This window comes from Limanda limanda, chromosome 16 (genome assembly GCF_963576545.1).
Source record: "Limanda limanda chromosome 16, fLimLim1.1, whole genome shotgun sequence".
NCBI lineage: Eukaryota > Metazoa > Chordata > Actinopteri > Pleuronectiformes > Pleuronectidae > Limanda > Limanda limanda.
The window spans coordinates 21,645,677-21,664,984 of NC_083651.1; the positions used below are offsets into that span (position 1 = coordinate 21,645,677).

The window sequence follows — 19,308 nt, forward strand, 5'->3', positions numbered from 1 at the left end:
CTTGCTAATTGTTACTTCCATTGTTACTCATTTCTTTTTGGGGAATGGTCCCTGAAACAAATTTGAACAATCACGCTAAAGTAATTTACTTTACTGTAGTCAGGGTCATTTTAGGACAGAGATAGATTTGGTCTAACTCTTTTAACTCATGGCTGCCTTGTGAAATTCTGCAACTGTTACAAACATGACCAGCAGGGGCAGCGTAGGGCAGAATGTGGTTAAATCCTTAAGTTCTATAGGTTCTTAGCATAGACTGTAAATAAAGATGGATGACGAAACTGCTCCCAAAAAGTGAAGCCAAAACATCTCAGTCGCCACCTGATGGCTGGCTGCAGTATAGGTCATAATCCCGCCTCCTCCATGTTAATGCGTGGGACATAGACCAAAGTAAAAAGTTTAATTATTTGTCAAATAAATACATTAATGTCATTTAAGGTAGTTCCTATCACACTGATGTTTTTCAAGTATAACTTTTGTGGTAAGTTATTCTTTTTCTCAGTGATTTGATGCTATAAAAACGGGTCAAAATGTCTTGATTGACAGCCGAGACTGACTCATGTGATTGGTCGAGCATGTGCTTTGAAGGGACCTCACTAACGCTCCATCCCCGATGGTATACAGGATGTTTTAGCTTTATTTCTGGATTGTGGGAGAAATTGAGGACGCGAGATCCATCTTTATATACAGTCTCTGGGTCTGAGTTCTGTGGTGCACCCTCTAGTGGAATACACAGCCCAATGCACAGCAAGTATGTGAAGGATTACGCTCACACAAATGCTTCTAGTTGTCGCAAATGCACAAATAAACTGTTAGTATGTACCTCTGGCTTTAGGTTTTGCTGAGCTGATGATTAGAATTGATCAATCAGATGTTTTGTCACATCACAACAACAAACGCAACAACAGCAACTTTCATTTCACTACTGCATCTATATGAAGCGGGACAACAGAAAAACTGTCTTGTGCTGGTTGTTGTATTAATTTCTGGTTGTCTTCCTCACAGCCATTTACACATAGATTACAATAGTATAGTTGGTATTGTTGCCTTTTAAAAGTGAAAACCCTGAACCAAATCACCACAAGTTCTTCAAGGACCTGGTGACCTGATGCTCATTGTTAGAGGGTGTTCACCTCATGGGGTGGAAAACAGCTGCTTGAGAGCAAACCGACCTTCCATCATGATAACAACTATTATAATGACTGAATAAATGCAAGGTTTTTATTTTTGTTCACACTTTGTGAACCTTGTGCTCTTAAAATTTGTGGCGACCTTGTCTTGCCCTTTTAGCCTCAAGTAATCGGCCTCCAGAGTTTACTGTTGACACAACACTCCTCTCTGCGGCCGTGGAACTAGATTTATTAGATAGAAACTGTTTGGCTGCAATAAAACTCTCCGAGCTTCTTTTCTAACGATTCCGATTCTACAACCTCCTCCTTTCATGGCTCAGCTCTGCCGAGTCCTGCACAGTCCAATGTGCTCAGTCGTGTGTGCAAAATGTTAAAGTGCACATGCAGACAAAAACACACAGATGCCAGGTCGACACTGTAAAAAGCTGCGACGCTTTTATACAGTGGTTCTGGCCCACAGCTGAGGAAGATGACTTGGCAAAAAAATACATTTCTTATTTCTTCAGTCAGCTTAAAGTTATGATGCTAGCCAAAGTGAGAATTGATTGGAATAAGTTAGAACGGAAACTATCACCCGTTCCTCGTCCATAGGCAGCCGACTTGTATGTTAAAATGTTCAGGTGACACACAAACAGAAGGTGAATAACAGACATGATCTGTTCACCCCGGCAAAAGTTACTGATGAGTGGCACTCTGACATATCTGCAGATTTTAAGTGTACAGAAATTGCTACAATCGTGATTCCTATTGTCGTACAAAAGTCTTTTCCCTAAAATGTATAAATGACTAAAATTAAACTTACCTAAGTCATATATCAACTGAATATAAACAACGACGATTCAAACTTTTAGAACTTTCTCATTTTAAAGTTGGACTTTATGTACAAGTACAGCGCTACTGTCTAACACCTCAACCACAACCAGACAAAGTGTATCATGTGGAAAGATGCTTCTAGCACATTCTAGGCCGAGGTCATACATTTCAACCTAAATACCCCCCCCACCTCGTACTTTTTGATGGATTTAACACGAAGAAGATTTGCTTACTCAAGTATTCTCATCTCGTATACAATATAGAACATATAGATAATAGTTTCTCTTTAAATAATTACATAATTTATAATGTGAGATGAATTGGTATGATACAGTGTGTTTTTCTAATCCAAGAAAGAGGAGGAATAGTTTAAGAAGAGATGAAGGAGGGATTCAGACAGAAAAAAAGAGAGATGTAAGCTGAATAAATAAATCATATTTCCCTTTTTTTTTTGATTATAAACTGGATCAAGGTGACATGCAGTCCTCAGCTTGTTCCCTTGAGGTGATCATGTACCGAAAATTGGTCCTGAAATCACAAATCGCCTGGACTTCTTACGTGAAGCAGGGCAACGCTGAGAGGGGTCCCATCCAGAGAGGGAGAGGGAGAGAGACGGAGAGAAAGAAAGAGAGGACAGAAAAAAGCTGTGTCCATTTTTGTGCCTACATACTGCAAATACAAGTGGTTTGTTAGCAGCACAGCTCGGCTGTCTGACTTTGGCTGTAGCTCTTCACTGGTGACAGCAAAGGAGTGGCGAAGACGCCGAGGTTCGGTGATGAATCTCACAGGCAGCTCGTATCTTTTGTTGTCACCAGGACTGGGAACGTTGGTTGGGCTCTAGCAAGCGAAGTCCTCAAACACGCCGTGGTGTCCAGTGTGATGGTGGTGAGGGAGGTGGTGATTGGGGAGAATCGTGTTGGCGTACGCCCCCTCCGGGTGAGTCCGAGTCACGTCATGAGGTTCCTGTTGGAGGGAGGGAGACTTTTAGAGAAGAAATGTTTTTGTGTTTTAAAATGTCTCAACATTTTTGGACTACTGCTATGCTCTCTCTCTCTCTCTCTCTCTCTCTCTCTCTCTCTCTCTCTCTCTCTCTCTCTCTCTCTCTCTCTCTCTCTCCCACACACACACACACACACACACACACATATATATTACTGTGTATTTTACATTAACAGAGAGGGTAATTCCGTCCTATCTGAATCTTAACAGAATTAATATGTCATTTTCATTTTCATTGCTAACACATTTTTTAAATGATACTGGGTTCTCTCTGCTCGTACTCTGAGCTAATTGTGTGGCGACTACTAAACTGAACAGTGAAATTTGATCTGAGCCAAAGTCTTAAAGCTTAACTGAATCAGGACTGTAATAATTGAATGGTAATAAACAGATTGCCTTTCTAGGGCCTCTGGCGGACTTGATTAAAAAGGAAAAACCCTGTTTTGTTCTGTGGAGCTGTGGTTAGATGTGAGACATGAAATCTAATAATACGAAATAAGCATCGCAGATAAAGTTGTGTTAGACAACTGCGAGCTCCAGGGGAGATTAATTAGGAGCATTACACTCTTCATTATTTCATGAGTGGAAAAACATTAATTAGCTTTTCCCTGATTTCTTTTCTCCTCATCATTTTTAAATGCAGCCACAGCAGCTACAATGACGCAGGGAAAGTGGAGGCATGAAAACAATGCGATCATTTGTTGTGGTACAATATGCACGTGCTGCACCTTCGCTTTCAGTTCCTCCAGGCCCACTGTTGCTACTGTGGTGGTCTGCGGCTTGCTCTTCTTCTCCTCTTTAGGCGGTCGCAGCAGACGCCGTAGCCGCTGCTTCATCCCCTGGTTTCCCCCGGAGGACGAGCAGAGACGAGGGAGGGAGATAAGAGACGCAGCAGAGTTAGGAGTTTATTCACTATGAAGTCTGCATTAAAGTCAGCCCCCCCACCACCATCACCACCACCTCTGACTGGGCTTTATTCATACATGTGTATCACTTAGCAGGCAGCAGGTTTTAAGAGGAATCAGCTGAGGCAGGAGTTAGTGGCATGTCCTCAACACACACCCGAGTGAGCGGATATTAGCTTCTCCTGCCTGTAAATCAAATGAAACTCCTCACCTGTATAATAAGTGGTAACATTCTGAGGATTACGTCTGGAAAGAACACTGACACACACGAACACGCTCAGCGATTAACATTTACAAAAAAACAAACAAAGTCGATATTGAGGAAAACTTGAATAAATGAGGGAGCACTAATGTGTTTTGTAAATAGCGACTGTTGCTTGGTACACAAGCAGGACAATAGCTGCTAATTATTATTAATCATCCGCTACTGTGGGTCTGAATTCATATTGTGACCGGCTGCCGTGTGGGGACAGTACCTCGTATATATAATCCAGGATTTCTAAGATTGTCAGGATGCTGGCTCCGATGAATAAGCCCATCTGTCCCCCGATGTCACCTGGAAAGAAAGAGTACTTGCACAATGGACACATTGTTTTCCTGCTAATTGCGACGGAAAGTGAGGGCCGCTGCTATAATAACAACACCTTTCACTCTCACCAGCGAGTCTACATGATATTCAGGAAACTTACCTAATAAACCTGCAACATCGTAGGCTTTCTTTTGCTCAATTGTTTCATAGTTCAGCGCTTCAAAGAAGATGTCCAAGACCAGGAAGTTGTCTCTGGAAAAACAAGTGGAGAGTGAATGGAGCAGAAAACAAAAAAACATGGTGATTTCTATCATTTTCTACAAATCTAACACTTTATTTTGGAAAAAGAAATACCGAACCAAGTCATCTTTATGCTCGCTGTAAATTGCAATGATGAGATTGTCAGGCCGACAGCGCTTTGCACAGACCTAACCAGCGACCGTGAGATAATGAGGTGTTTCAGGGTTTAAACTGAGACGAGCAGAAAGAAGCACTGACAGCGTGCTCCGTCACTTCCCCCGACTCTGATCTCTTTGGATTTAGAAAGTCTGGCAAAATTAAGTGTGAGAAGCATCATCAGCTCTTTGGTTTAGGAGTCTTTGCGTTATTGCACGTACCCCCGATGATTAGGCACAGACAGGAATTAGAGTATAAGCACACATTGTTAGTGCACTGAATTCATTGAACCAAAATATAAACAAATGCTTCATAAGATGTATTGGAGAACAAAGTTAAAGCCCTGCAAGTGGGGGGAGAGTTATGATGGTCATTACACCTTAGGTCAAAATAAACATAATCTTAGCTGCATTTCATAGCTGTCATCAGATGGTGTTCACTTATCCGTGCAGAGTCGAGGGCAGATGCTGAATAAGCCCCATAAAATAAAGTGAGCAGACATAGTGTTACGGTTATAACATCCTACTACTTTAAAGGTCAAGAATAAACATTTTAATGATTGTGTTATGTTACATTACAGTTGTAGTGCAATGGTGGCACTAAAATCACCTGCAATTTACAGGTTAAAAGTAGTTTTAGGTTTAGGTAGTTTTATAAGTTTTATTTTTGTGTTCAATGGACAAACAGATGGACTAAAATATGCAGAGATGAGTCACTATTTTCGATGCAAATGTTGGAGAAAGCGTTGAAAACTTCTGGTTCTGTCCCTTTGTCCTTGGTCCATAACCCCCCCCCCCCCACCCTCCCACCAAATTTCAAGAAAATATGACAAAAAGGAGAAATCTATATTTACCATTTTAAGATTAAATGAAAAAAACAAAACCTGTATAGTCTTGTGTCTGACAATCAACTTCCTATTACTGAACTAAACGGAAACGCTTGATGCTTGTGTGACTGATTGTTGTTTATATTGATGGTTGTTTGTTTGTGATTACAGACTAGAGGTCATAGTTTATGACCCTTTTTATTGAACACCACTGCTCATAAGTGAGTTAAGTCGTGTTGATGGTTCCCTGTCGTACCTGATGTAGTCCTCCGTCTTGTCGTATTTCCTGGAGAGATAGCGAGCCGAGCCCTTGCTGGGGATTTTAACCATGGAGAGCTCTTTACCGTAGCGGGTGAGATTACAGGGCGTCTCGCATGGACAGCTTTCCCCTGTGTTCTTCTGTTGCTGTGCTGCAGCACAATGGAAAAAGTGATTTTACAGATATTTAATCGGTCAGTTTCAGTGTGTGATATGTGGTGGTCACGAGAAACCTACCACAGTGTCTATAGAAAAAACAACCATCTTCAACAAAGAAAAATATGTGGAGAATGAGTGTCTGACAGGAGTGGGGAAGGTTTATAGTTCCCTGGGGGCAGCAGAACAAGCTGTAAACTCTGTACATGTTATTTAAGTTTTTATGGTTGTTAGTAAATGGTCGTCTGTTTACTCATCCCGAGATACTGAGCAGCATCAGTGTTCATTTGGAGTCATGTTTCTGATCAGCTATTCGTCTTTTTAGCTCTGTTTTGGTCTCCACCCCCTTTTCAAGAAAAAAAAGAATCAGGTAGTTGCTAACTTTGGCAATGTAGCGTTTGGTGTTAGGCGGGTTAGGCTCGAGCCTAAATAGTTAGGTTGTCGGCTATTAAACTCAAACAGGCTAAAAGGTGCTTACATTTAAAGCGGTGGGTCAGCGCGGTCAGGTGATAATTATCTGTTTGTCTCTATTTTATACTTTTTTCAAATCACACAATCACTTGAACCATTGTAAAAATATATATATAAAAAATAGCTTTAAAGTTGTAGGTTAATATATTTCATACCCTGATCACAAAAGCTATAACTGTGCAAATGTTTCTAATTGGTTGTAAGTGTGTTTTTTTACATGGGGCCAAGCCAGTCAACAGCTGAATGCACTAACTAAATATAGGCATGAAGTAAATAAGACTGTTACCACGGCAACAGTACGTAGAGTATATATTATGTTATAGTACAAAGAGAAGCAGATTTTGTGTCAGCCCTCAGCATCAATAAAGATTCAGTGTATAGGATGTAATGACATCTTGTGGTCAGGGTGCAGATTGCAACTAACAGGTGACTGAAAAGAAAGTTGCAGGATTCGTTTTCAAGTTATTGAGAAGAAGACACTGAAAATGCTGCAGGAAAAACAACTTAGAAAACACAACTAGTCATTTTTGTGACTGTCATCACTGCTGAATTGTATATTGAAGAAAGGTGCCACTTTAACCGTAGCACCACTGTGTGTTTTCTTACTCTGAAAGAGTAATAGAATATGCTTGAGAGTTTGCAAAACTCCTTCAGGCATTTGGTGAGAGTTTTCAGGAGCTTCCGGCCATCGCATCAGAGAGATTAGTACAATATATGCACTCAATTATTATGAATGGCCCTCGAAGGAAGTTAAAAGGAGGCTGGAGAATCTTCAGGGGTTTCTCAGGTATCACAGAAAAGTCAAACGGCCTCAATAGAGCCAACGCTTGGTTTGTACATTATTCTAGTGTAGAAAGAAGTTAGTGCAACATGGTGGAATTTGTGCTTATGTAGGATTATGTAGATGGAGCTCATTCTAAGGTAACAAAAGCACAATCATTCTTAATGGTGGGTGATTACACACAAATAACATAGTAATCACAAGTATTATTTTCCATTTCTGCCAATAGATCCACTTAAATCCCACTCACGACAGACCTTTAAATGTAATTCCAGGGCCAGGAAATGACTAGCAGTGAAGTGTATTGATAATTGTGATGTAACAAATTAATTATAGTTCATAAAGAATGAATTGGTTTACAAAATCATTTCATGGACAATATGTTTCACAAAATGTCAGGTAATGTCAGACTTTATTGGGCAGCGACTGTAGTAACAATAATTTAATTACAGCATTTGCTCAGAGAATAAACAATGAAGTGCAGTAAAGTGAGGCCGAGGGCAAACTTAGCTTTCAACCAATTACCATGCAGACATGAACTGCTTACACAGTAGGAAATTCATTCATATCCAAATTCTAATTCTAAAGCAATACTATGTACACAGGAGGGTTAATAGATTTTTTTTATATCTCTCTTTTTAAATTCTCAATGCATTCAGTCCAAACATCAAACAGGCAGTGTAAGCAAGTAATTATAATTTGATGATTTATGTATTTTATAACTCAAACAATAAGATAATTTGTACGCATGAGCACGGTGGCACCTATTCTCAGTCTGATGTAAGAAGAATATAAATATATAAATTAAATTTTAATCTATTACCTTTCAATGAGGGGGAATTTATCCACATTATTTGATTCAGTAATCAGACCGACATGAATACGAGCCACTCATTCTTGTGAGATATATCTAAGATTTCACTCAGCCATATTTTAAATGGGGTTTGAATTCAGCAAAGAGCGGCATAATTAAATTTCTGGCTTATTTGGCCGGGAGATGATAATTGTACTTATATGTCTGCCATCCCCATAAAAATGTCCCTTTTAACTGCGACTGTAATGCCTTTGAAACTAAGGCCCCTTCGTTCATTCAGCATGTGGTGGAGCGGAGTGGGGATGGAGTCAAAGGGCTGAGGGTGAAGGGGGGGGGGGGGAGCAGATCTTCAGCGATGGAGCGTCTGTTAATTATGAACAGTTCAACAATAGTGGCGGCACAGCCATCACGCATGAAAGTGACTAAATGACACTGGGGAAAAGTCATTTGAAAATATCTCGTCTACCTGCAGGTATTTGTATGACAGAAGAAAAAAAAATCCTTATCATATTTACTGATTGTGTTTCCATTTCCTATCTATTGTAATGAGAAAAGAAATGAAGGGAGATTGTTTCTTACCGAGTGCTTTGTCAACACAGTAGATTTTACTGGGCGGGCAGATATCTGCGGTTCCTGGGGAGGGAGAACAGAAAATGAGTCTGATCAATCAGAAACAAAATGATCAGTGACCCGTGTCTGCTGCGATGAGGAGCCGCGGCTGTGAACAACATTCCGCAGCTTATCATTCATCTCCAAATGACGGCAGACACACGCCGAGAACGACTTCCATTCAGAGAGACTGGACCATCTTGGACGTCTGTCCTTGATTGCACTGAGAAATGGAGCATGCTGGCTCCACCCGCGAGGCATATTTAGAAGGTCTTTAAAATCCAATCAATGAGTCACTTTATTGCAGACACACATATTGGACTCACCATTAATGACAGGTATTCATCAGAAGCATTATTAATTGGCAGAGGTGTGTTTGTCTGTGTGTGAAATGTCCGTGAGTTAATGTTTTGTGGACGACTCCGTCCCTGTTACTAAGAAATGTTAATTATTACTCAGAGAAACAATATCTCATGAGTCTTTCAGCCACTTTTGCCCTCATTTAGTCTTTCTCTATCATTTTTATGGTTAGACATTTTCTTGAAAAGTAAAAATGCATTGCTTTAAAGCTAAATAAATTATCGTGAAACTTTACTGATTTAAAGACATATTTCTTTTCTATTTTGAGTGTGGAGGCAGAAGCAGTGGAGTGTCTGTGTATGCTGTCTACATATCAAGAGCAAGAGCAACTTAATAGTGTTTTTTTGGGTGGTCATCCAAATATAGAAATAGGGTGGAACACTAAAATATTTAACTGGAACTGAAAAATCGGGGGAAACACAGTTTTGCTTCTATGCCTCAGAGTGCAGGAGTTATGTGCGAAAGCATCAAATGTTTTATTATTTTATTATCGGCCACATGCTGGTGAACCCCACTTCCAACTGTGACGGCTTGCTCCTTGGTCTGAACTTACATTTTAGTAATTTGTGAATATGTGATACCCAGTTAACATACATGTTTACACACATGACTCTGAAAACATAATCTTCAAGATGGAGGTAATAACATTAGAATGAAAGAAAAACAAGTGAATGGCACTAAGTAGAGCACATACCTCCACCGACAGTCCCCTTAAAGCTAGGGTTGGTAATCCTGGAAAACTAGCAAGAGCAGGCTATTCCGTAAATATGCCACCAATACCTTCCACTCCCTCCTATTGGTCCTCTCCTCAAAGCTACACCCCCAAATCAAATAATTGTGCCTTGACTAACAACAGCTAGAAGCCGACTTTTCCGTGACTCACTTGCACAGGTAGGTAGGTGAGTTAGTGACGGACAGGTTTTATTATTACAGTCCCGCGAGGGCGACAGACATGTCTATCGGGAGAGTTTCAACAAAGTATTTTAGAATCAATGCACCAACCCAAACTTAAAATTCAATAAAGCTGCACATTGCACACATTCATAAATATCAGTCCCCTAAATATGCCAGATTTAAAAAATATTTATCATTACCTGGGAAATTGGTGAAAATTTCAAAAATCTTGCATGTTAAAGACCCTAATAAAAAAGGGATCCGCCCCTTTGATTGTATAATATGATATGATATAAATATATGTGAAAGTTATTTTGCATAATCCTTTAATAAATGAATAAATTAGTAAACAAATCCATCAATCAGTAATGTTCAAATTAATTTTTTAGCGTATTTTTTGGTAGTAGAGGATGTAGGACCACATTAGGCCCTATGCTGCGCATTGTGATTTGTTATGGGCTATACACATTTAATTAGATTGATTGGATAGTTGATAATCCTGTTGACAAAAAATAAACCAGCCAGCAAACGGACAAGGATGAAACATAACTGTGACTTGTGAAAAACATAACTTGGTTCAGTTGTTTACATGGCGAGAAAACAAACACACAACAAAGCTATGAAAAGACAACGACAGAAGTCAAACAGGCTGAAAAACGAGAAGCAGCCGACTGTGTGGTTTCATGCTCATGCACGTAATGAGAATCTGCTGCCATGTCGAGTCGACTGTAAACAGCTGCTGGATTATGTAAGTGAGTGCGATACAGAAACGGAGAAACGAATTACAAACATTTGAGCTGTCTCCTCAAAAACAAACGTTATTAATGTATAAATCTGAGTAACACAAATCTGTAGCAGAGATTTAACACCGCTCCACAGAGGAGAAAGAAGATCTGTACTGTGAATTGTAAAAGGCATTGGTCTCTTGATTTTCCATTGACACTGTGTTGTCACATCGAGGGTTTAAAAATATTTTCAATTCTCGGTTCAGCCTCGTGCTCCCTGGCGAGCTTTAGAACCAATTGCTCCCTGGAACCCACTGAAGGAATTTCAATGCACTTAATATGCAACAGTAAATTGTATTCACTGCTGATAATTTCAGTAAACGAATGCGAGCGCCCGAAGGCCTCTCCCAAAGCTACAATGGGCAAATGGCCTGGAAAATCTTCAGCGTTTAATATATCTGATATAATAAATATCATATCTGATGTAATACATCATCATGGGAGGTAAAGTGGTTCTGCCGCCCCATAAACACCTCTGCTCTGGGAACATTCCTCACTATCTGTTCATTCCAAAGTTTCCCCTTTTTTTTAACTTGTCTCATACGTTTGAAAAATTGTTGCAATGAAGAATATTTTTTGAAAGGGGTGCACTTCTCCTACCACAGCTAATTGATGAAACAGGAGTTTTTATGAGATGTATTAGGTTGGGAAGCGGGGTTTGCACGAATGTTAGACACATCAGACGCTACATTAAGTTAAGTTGAACTTTTCTGATCACATGCCAGGAAATGACTAATAACAGCAGCAGAATGAGGTAGACAAGAGAATACGTGAAAGTATAAAATAGAATAAAATAGGCAACAAAAAAGAACACACACACACCAACACTTATATATGTACGGTAATGCCTTGTAAGAGATTTTCCTTTGTTAAAACTCTACAATATCAAAACCACCTTAGAGCAAACTTTTGACACTGTGTTCTCAATATATCTTCTTATTTCTAGCTGTGCTAAATAGAGTCGCAAATGTCCGGTGCACTGTGTAAATATGGAAATGGAAGTGAGTCATGCGTTCATTGTGGGTTTCATGCCTTCACTTCAAACGCTGCCTCTCTAAACATGGCGACTCGTTAGACACGTCAGTCAAACAGCTTGAATTCAGTGATTCAACTCTCTGACTTCATGTACAGTGGCTATGATGACACACCGTGTCCAGACATCTAACTTTGTGTTTTACCAGACTCACTTTACAACAAGCGGAACAGAGACAACTGCAAAACTAAAATGACGCGTGTGTCGGCTTTCTACGATGCCAATAATCATGATTTAATACATGGTTGAATCATATTTCAGTAATATACATATAGAGTTATATATATAAAGGTTTTTCATGTTATAGTAAAAACACTGAGTTAAAATTGTCTGCATGTATTTCAGTCAGTCAGTGAAAGAGGAATTCCCTCACCGCTTCATGTAGTTATATTTTAATATCAAATACTGTCACTGATTCCTTATACTAGACTGGGCCAATTTATGTTTCCATTTCTCTAAAGATGAAATCAAACCGGATTATTTAAACAAAGATTAGACACTGATTTGCTTTCTGCCACATGAATATCACAACAGAGTAATTCACAAACAGCTGAGATAAATAAGCCAAAAAATGAATAACTAAACGAACTAATTTTGATTTGAGTTTGATGAGTCGCTGGCAGCACTGCTGAGGAACATCCCTCTGCAGATATCAAGCATCGGGGTCGGCTGTGTGGCAGCACAAATTATATCTGTGTAGGAATGTTTGCAAGTGGGCCAAATATGATGACTAGATCAGCTCAGTGGGTAATATCATGTAAATAGTTGGCCTTCTGCTTTTTCAATCACACAAGACCACACACTGTTAAAACAGGGAAAACCAGGAAGCCACTGACCGATGGAGAATTTGTTAAATCTCCAAATATAAGATTTGTCACTGTGAAAAGGCTATTTTATGATCTCAAGGTTGCCACAGGATCTGTGTTCCTACGTTTATTATTAAATCCCCCAAGTTTTATCTGCGTGTGTTTGTTTGCAAGAGGATGCAAAAACTACTCCAACTTTGGAGGGTCGGTCCATGACCCTATATTCAGTTTGAGTGGATGCAAGAATTCCTTTTCACATCATTAAACGTTCATTAAAAAACATTTTGTGATTTTTCCCAGAGAATAATTCATGGATCTTGAATGTGGTGCAGATCCCAAAATAAAATATATATCTGGATGTAGTGAATTTAAATGTGGTTTTAATAAGGGGCCTGCTGGGCCTCGGGGAGATGTGCACTCTCTGGGTGTCATTCTTTATTCTTTATTAGCAGGTTTACACAATAATTACTCAACCGTTTTCCATCGAACTTGGTACAGGGCACAGGCCTGACAAGAAATCATTACATTTGGGTACGAATGCATAATTAGAGACCAACTTGGGATTGTGTGACGGATTTTTTCGGCCTGGCTGGAGATATGTTCTCTCCTGTGTCTCGTTCTAGTGCTTCCCTGTTTTTCCAGTTGTTATAGTAACAGGACATAATTTGAGAGCGTGGATACAACTAATACTAGTACATCATGATTATATATTAAATTGAGTGCATTTGTAATTTATGTGCACAAATTCTAATATTGTAGGGGATGTTCTTACCAGGCATGTGAACCATTCTGCAGTTGCAAACGCGCAGGACCTCGTTGGTCTCGCAGAGCAGGCGACAGGCGCTGATGCTGTACGTGTCGTATCCTGGGAACTTCTCCTTGCTGGTGGAGCGGCAGTTCCCCCAGGGCTGGGGCAGGTAGGTCAGCTAAGCACACAGAGATTTATTAGACCCCGGCCTCAACCATCAGGGGTGAACGGTCTCAGGAAAAGCAGTAATCTGCTGGTGGGGGGAAGGGAGATGGGGAGGCAGGTGTGCATTTGATGAAGAAGACCTACCCTCTGCTCCTGACATGAAACAAAGGTCTGGAAGCCCGGAGAGACGCCGAAGCCCAGCTGGTGGATGTAGGGAGGCTCGTCTTGACTGTGGATCTGAACTCGTATGCCGGCCTCCAGGGACGTCTCATCTTCGGGATGAAACAAGAGCTCAGAGCGTTGCAAAGGGGAGAGTACAAGGGAATTTCAGATTGCTGCCTCATCTGACAGCCTGGACTCAGTTTGATGTTAACTGCGAACCATATTTCAGTCAGGTTTGAAAAATAAGCCAGCAGGGAATAATTTTATGTGACAAGCAGTGTCTGCGGCGGTATGTTTTGTTCAGGAATTTCCTTTTACGAATCACAATTTCCAGGTGTCAGGGATGCAATCAAAAACTGCATTATTTACAGTGCGTGTCCCAGAGAAATAGAGGCAGGTTATTTTTTCATTCAAACCCCAGAGGAGGTATCTCTGCAGCAGCGTAGGATAGGATTACAATGGACAAATAGTTTTGAGGCTTACTTGTCTCTCTCCAGATTGGCAGATACTCATCCTGCTGTATATCCAGCATGATCTCCAGACCATTTCCCATTCCGCCCTGCTTGCTTTTCCTGGATGTGCTTTTGTTGCCATTAAAAGTGTAGCATTTCCCATATCTTGTGTAAACCTGAAAGAGAAGAGATTCAAATCAGGACAATCACCATGAACATGACAAAGTCCACTTGCTGGATGACACAGGCTTGTGCTGACGGTGCATTGAATTGAAGGCAGAGATATGGAACACAAAAAAACCCAGATAAATAAACAAACCGAGTCAGTGCTAGTTGCAGAACATTATTCCCACAACACCACCGGATGCAGTCTGCGCGGCTCAGTCCCCTCACGGACTTTGATAAGCTGCATTTGAATGAATTCCCAGCGCCCACCGCGTGAACCCTGCACAATGCTGCTCAATAGTACCAGCGGGACGCTGACATATCAAATAGCACAAGAGAGTCTTTAATCTTCCTTCAAAAGAAAACAAAAGACAATAAGAGAGAGAGGCTTTTTAAATGAGTTATCACATTACCACCTATCGGAGGAGCCGTCTCTGCGGGTGACTCATCATCTCTTTGTTTACATCTCTCTTCTAAACCTCTGCACTGCAGAAAATATCCATCTCACAAGTCGTTTATCTGTTTCCTCCTCTGTGTTTTAAAGGCACAACCTGGGATCCACAAGGTAATTGAAGTCTTTACAACAACAACCCCCCCCCCCCCCCCCCCAATAATTCTACTGATGTTAGTTATCTCCTCCAAGTTGGTTAAGTTTCTACCCCTGTCCTTTGGCCTGTTTATTTGTTAGTTAGCAGGAATATGCAAAAACTAATGAAGGGATTTCCATAAAACTTTTGGAAGGATTGGACATAGGACAAGAAAGAACCAATTAAATGTTGGCATAGATCTGGACAAAGAGGCAACTACAGGAACTGCATTAATACCTTTCTTTAACATTGCGAGAAAGGGCATTATTTTTTTACATCGGGAGCGGGTCCTCTCTACGGAGGCCGCCATTTTTTTTTCAGTAGCACAGAATGGAAATATTTGAAGGCCACCACAGGTTCTCTGTCATGTTTGGAAGGGAAGGGTGAGGTGAGGGGTATTCAGCTGCAACATGCAACTTCACCACTAGATGTCACTAAATTCTACACACTGACCCTTTAAGATTGGATTTCTCACCATGTTGAAGAATTTCAAATCTATCTTCATGAAGAAGAGAGTTGCAGTGAGCAGCATGTGGAGCTAAATATCTTAGCGCCCACAGTAGCTGCTACTGTAATGTTACTGCCAAGGACCATACTTAACCACATTAGCTTGTGGGGTAACAGATATGGAGTTTAGGCTGTTGCTGTTGTGCTTGTACACAACAGCAACCTCCACCCAAGTTAGTCCAAGTGTTTTACCAAACAGATCCCCTGAACAACTGCTGTGTACCTGCAGAAAAAAATGTCCGGATATCAAATAAAAGAGGGAGAAATCACAGTGAAACAACAATGAAGCTGAGTAGAAGGCAGATGTATCATTAAAGAGCCACAGTGACAGTCCCAGCTTCTCCACAACGCTGACGTCCGTCTGTGTTCAGTCTTTGATATCAGCTTGATCCACCTAATGAGCACTGTGATGTCTAAATAAGGGACACTGGTGGAACAACACAAGCTCTCATTTACAGACCACGGGGTGCATTCGCATCTGAGGCCGCTGAACAACAAATCAAAGCGGCGGCTGTGGGTTTCATTTGAGTAATTCCCTGGATCACAGTGAGTGATTTAGCATTGTCCATAACAGTGATTAGAGCAAGAAATGACCAGCATTTACAAAAGCTGCTGTTTAGACAGGCAGCTGCATTCAACGTAATAACAGACATCAGCGCCTTTGATCTGGGTCGTGTTTTTGAACGCATTACATACAGTAACCTTCAAAGTGCGGAGGATTCAGAGAAGCAGCCGATACAATTAGAGATCTGTGTGCTACAAAGCAGGCTTCATGTGGAAAATTTGTTTGGTTTGTTCTGATTGTTTTTTTTTTAGGTAAATTGCAGCATCTTTCCAGCCTGCGTAGTTAGACAATTATAGATAGAGTGCAGAGGGGAGCGAGTGGGGGGGGGGTGGGGGAGGGATGACTTTTGACTGACATGTGCTATTAGGTTGAAATGGTTTAATCTCTATTTGGCTGGTGCGGAGCAGTTGAGAAGGTAAGCTGCACTTATCATTGATCCTCTCCTCCCTGTTCATTGACACACTTAAGCCTCGGCAGGCCGACTTTATCTGATGGAGCAGGCAACAGAGGCAAAAGAGGATTTCAGTTTAGAAACGCTCAAAACACCTCGACCAAGTGCACGGGTTATACGCTCTGAAACTTTGGGGCTCTGGAGGACGTTGGCAACTCTCACAAATAATGTCCCCGGAGAGCTCTGGGAAGTTTTCCCATCATCTCTCGCAGGAAATGCCTGTTGGCAGAGCCTCCCCTGGTTTATTTCTCAGCTTCCACACGCACTCTCACTTCCTGCATCTGCAATGTGATTGATGGAGCATTTCTTCTTTTGTTACATCTTGCACCGAGTTTAGCGAAGGCAACGGGACTGACTCTGGAAATTCCCAGGTGAGGACTTGGCACCGCTGTTGACAAGCTGAGACGCAGCAGCGTGGTAGTTACCAACCAAATGAAAGGAGGTATTGTACCCCTCCGAGGATTTCAAGTTGCACACAAGCGCTTATTATTGTGGCACTTAATGCAGCATTGTTGGCTTTGTTGTCATATTGAATTCGACAATGTGCGACACAACGTGTGAGAGTTTTTCAGACGGTAATGAAAAAGCGATCAAAACATGTGCTCCAGTTCGGCATGATTATGCCAGAGCACAAACACTTTAACTGAAATGAAACCATCTCATTCACTGCAACTAATAACACACAAGACACATTATTACACAGTACGCTCGAGAATATGACATTTTTTATTTCTTTTTATTGCAAGTTTCAAGTCAAGGCTAAATGTCTAACTGGGAGAAGAAACTCACCCCGGGGTTTCCAAACCTCAGGAATAATGCCCACTATGCATCAATTAGCCTAATTGATTATCAATGGTGATGATCAATTATGTTTAATGGGGTAATAGTGTATCTATTATACAATTGGCCTTAGAGCTATGATCATCATAGTGTATGTGGTAATATGTGCATGAATATGAATCATAGTGTAAAGCTCTTTAAGCGGCAGTTTAACACAAGATGAGCGCTGTAGAAATTCAATCTTTTAACCATTTATACCATAAATAATTTCGATTATTAACACTGAAGCTTTTCGACTGTGACATGCTGAAAAGTTTTGTATGAAACAGAACTATTGTTTGGACCATTTCGTTACCCTGCTATCAAACCCCTCCGAACCCCCAGTGTATGCTACCTGACCCAATTAGTGAGTGGAGCTGGTGAACACTGAGGAGCAAGTGTCCAGACTATGTGCTGGTGTCAGGTTCAGGTCAGTCTCACAGAGGAGCCCCGTGTTGAAATGTGGATCCAACACCTTCGCTGATGCAGCTGCAGAGAGAGACAATATTTCAGAATAAGATAAGCGGATAGTTTCTCGCTCTCTGGATAAAGTGTAATGAGGCCGCCGTGTGCAGTCTGCTGTGTGCACTGTACACGACGGGCACTTGACAGGATGATGGCGTTCATTTAGTCTCAAAATATGCACACGTACAGAAACCAAATCCGCGTGAGAGCAAAACTATTACTCACCAAGGAGCATTTCTACTCTGCAAGCGACAGAATTTTTACAATTGCTAGATAAAAGGGGAAGAAGGCTAGATGATCAGAGTTTGGGGCCTGGTCACACGTAAATATTTCAGAGGCAAACCGCCGCCTTCCGTTCGATCTGTGAGAGCGAGGAGGAGAGTAACACATTCTCTTTCTGTGGCGAGGCAAATCGCAGCATGTCTTCACGTGGTGTTCGATCTCGGTGAACTTTGACACGCGATGTTCGCTTCACATTCTTGTTGTGTGACTGGGCCCTTAGCGTGGGAACTGGAAGGGTTAACGTGACCCATCGAAGGAGGGGAGCATCAGCCACTGTCCCTGCCGCCAAAGTCTCAAAGTTTAACTTGAAGAAAGTGACTCTCTGGGAAGATAGGCAGAGACATTCTCCCTTGTTACTTTAGTTTTGCGCTGACGATTGTTCGAGAATAAATAAATTGCACCATGCAGGATACAAGCATGTCCAAAAGGTGGAAGAACAGGGGTCTCTATTATATTCCCGGTGTGACTGCCTCTTCTGTCTGCTCCTTACATTTAATATATGATCTAGTGGATCTGTCTTGGAAGATGATTCCTCTCCTTAAGGCTTCTTGTTCTCGTAAAACCATAAAAAATTTTTGTTAAATATGTTTGCCCATTCAAATCAGGGGTCGAAGAATAGGGGTCTCTTCTGTTCACACTGTGACAAATCTGTGACGCCGGGTGACATAAACCCAGTTGGCTCATCTCGACTCGACTCTCCAGTGAAAGTATAAAAGATGAAACCCTTATCTATGCCGGCCTCATGGAAATATAGTTGACTGCATGTCATTTTGCAGATATTGTATCTTACTATTCATAACTTAACTGTCTTAAATGTCACTTAATTATGTCTTTTGTTCCAAAGTGCCTCTCCTCATTCTTTATCTCCCCATGCTAAACGCATTAAGAAACCAATACCTTACCATGTAATACATAAGTCCTGGTGAGGTGGACTCTTGATGACTGTGACCTTACAGTCCCGTGGCACTTTTCCCTTTCAATAACGTGCAGGAATCACTTGAGTGCCTCTCCGGAGGACATCCATTTCCAGACAGCCCACATGTCATCGGGATCCTTTCAGAGGACGACGACGGAGGATTTGAATTCATTTGCGGGGGGGGGGTGGTGGAATTTACCGGAGTGCTGATTGGCAGTTGAGAACCATTAAGGCCGGCTCACGCAGGTTTAGGGGTGAGACGGAGCGTTCCTTGATTTAATGGCTGCATTTACACCCTGCCCCCCCCCCCTGAATATGAATATTTACATATTCAGATTTCTGGATGTTTTCTAAGGACCAAGGGTTTGTGACACAAGGCTGCCAGTCAGAGAAAGAATCCCTCTGTCACCCATTATTTATTTTGTCAACTTCCTGAACATTAAAAAAGATGGAGAACATATA

General features: G+C 41.2%; 1 protein-coding gene across 1 annotated transcript in view; it reads right to left on the minus strand.

The window, feature by feature from the left end:
- Positions 1 to 2,777: 2,777 nt before the first annotated feature.
- asic4a (acid-sensing (proton-gated) ion channel family member 4a) overlaps positions 2,778 to 19,308 on the minus strand; it is a 74,555-nt gene continuing 58,024 nt past the window's right edge. The window contains exons 2-10 of the mRNA XM_061088901.1: positions 14,121 to 14,265; positions 13,620 to 13,747; positions 13,335 to 13,488; positions 8,655 to 8,708; positions 5,852 to 6,005; positions 4,534 to 4,625; positions 4,321 to 4,400; positions 3,668 to 3,778; positions 2,778 to 2,903 (exon numbers count right to left, since the gene is read on the minus strand). Of these exons, the coding sequence (XP_060944884.1) occupies positions 2,778 to 2,903; positions 3,668 to 3,778; positions 4,321 to 4,400; positions 4,534 to 4,625; positions 5,852 to 6,005; positions 8,655 to 8,708; positions 13,335 to 13,488; positions 13,620 to 13,747; positions 14,121 to 14,265 (1,044 nt within the window). The remainder of the gene's footprint in view (positions 2,904 to 3,667; positions 3,779 to 4,320; positions 4,401 to 4,533; positions 4,626 to 5,851; positions 6,006 to 8,654; positions 8,709 to 13,334; positions 13,489 to 13,619; positions 13,748 to 14,120; positions 14,266 to 19,308) is intronic.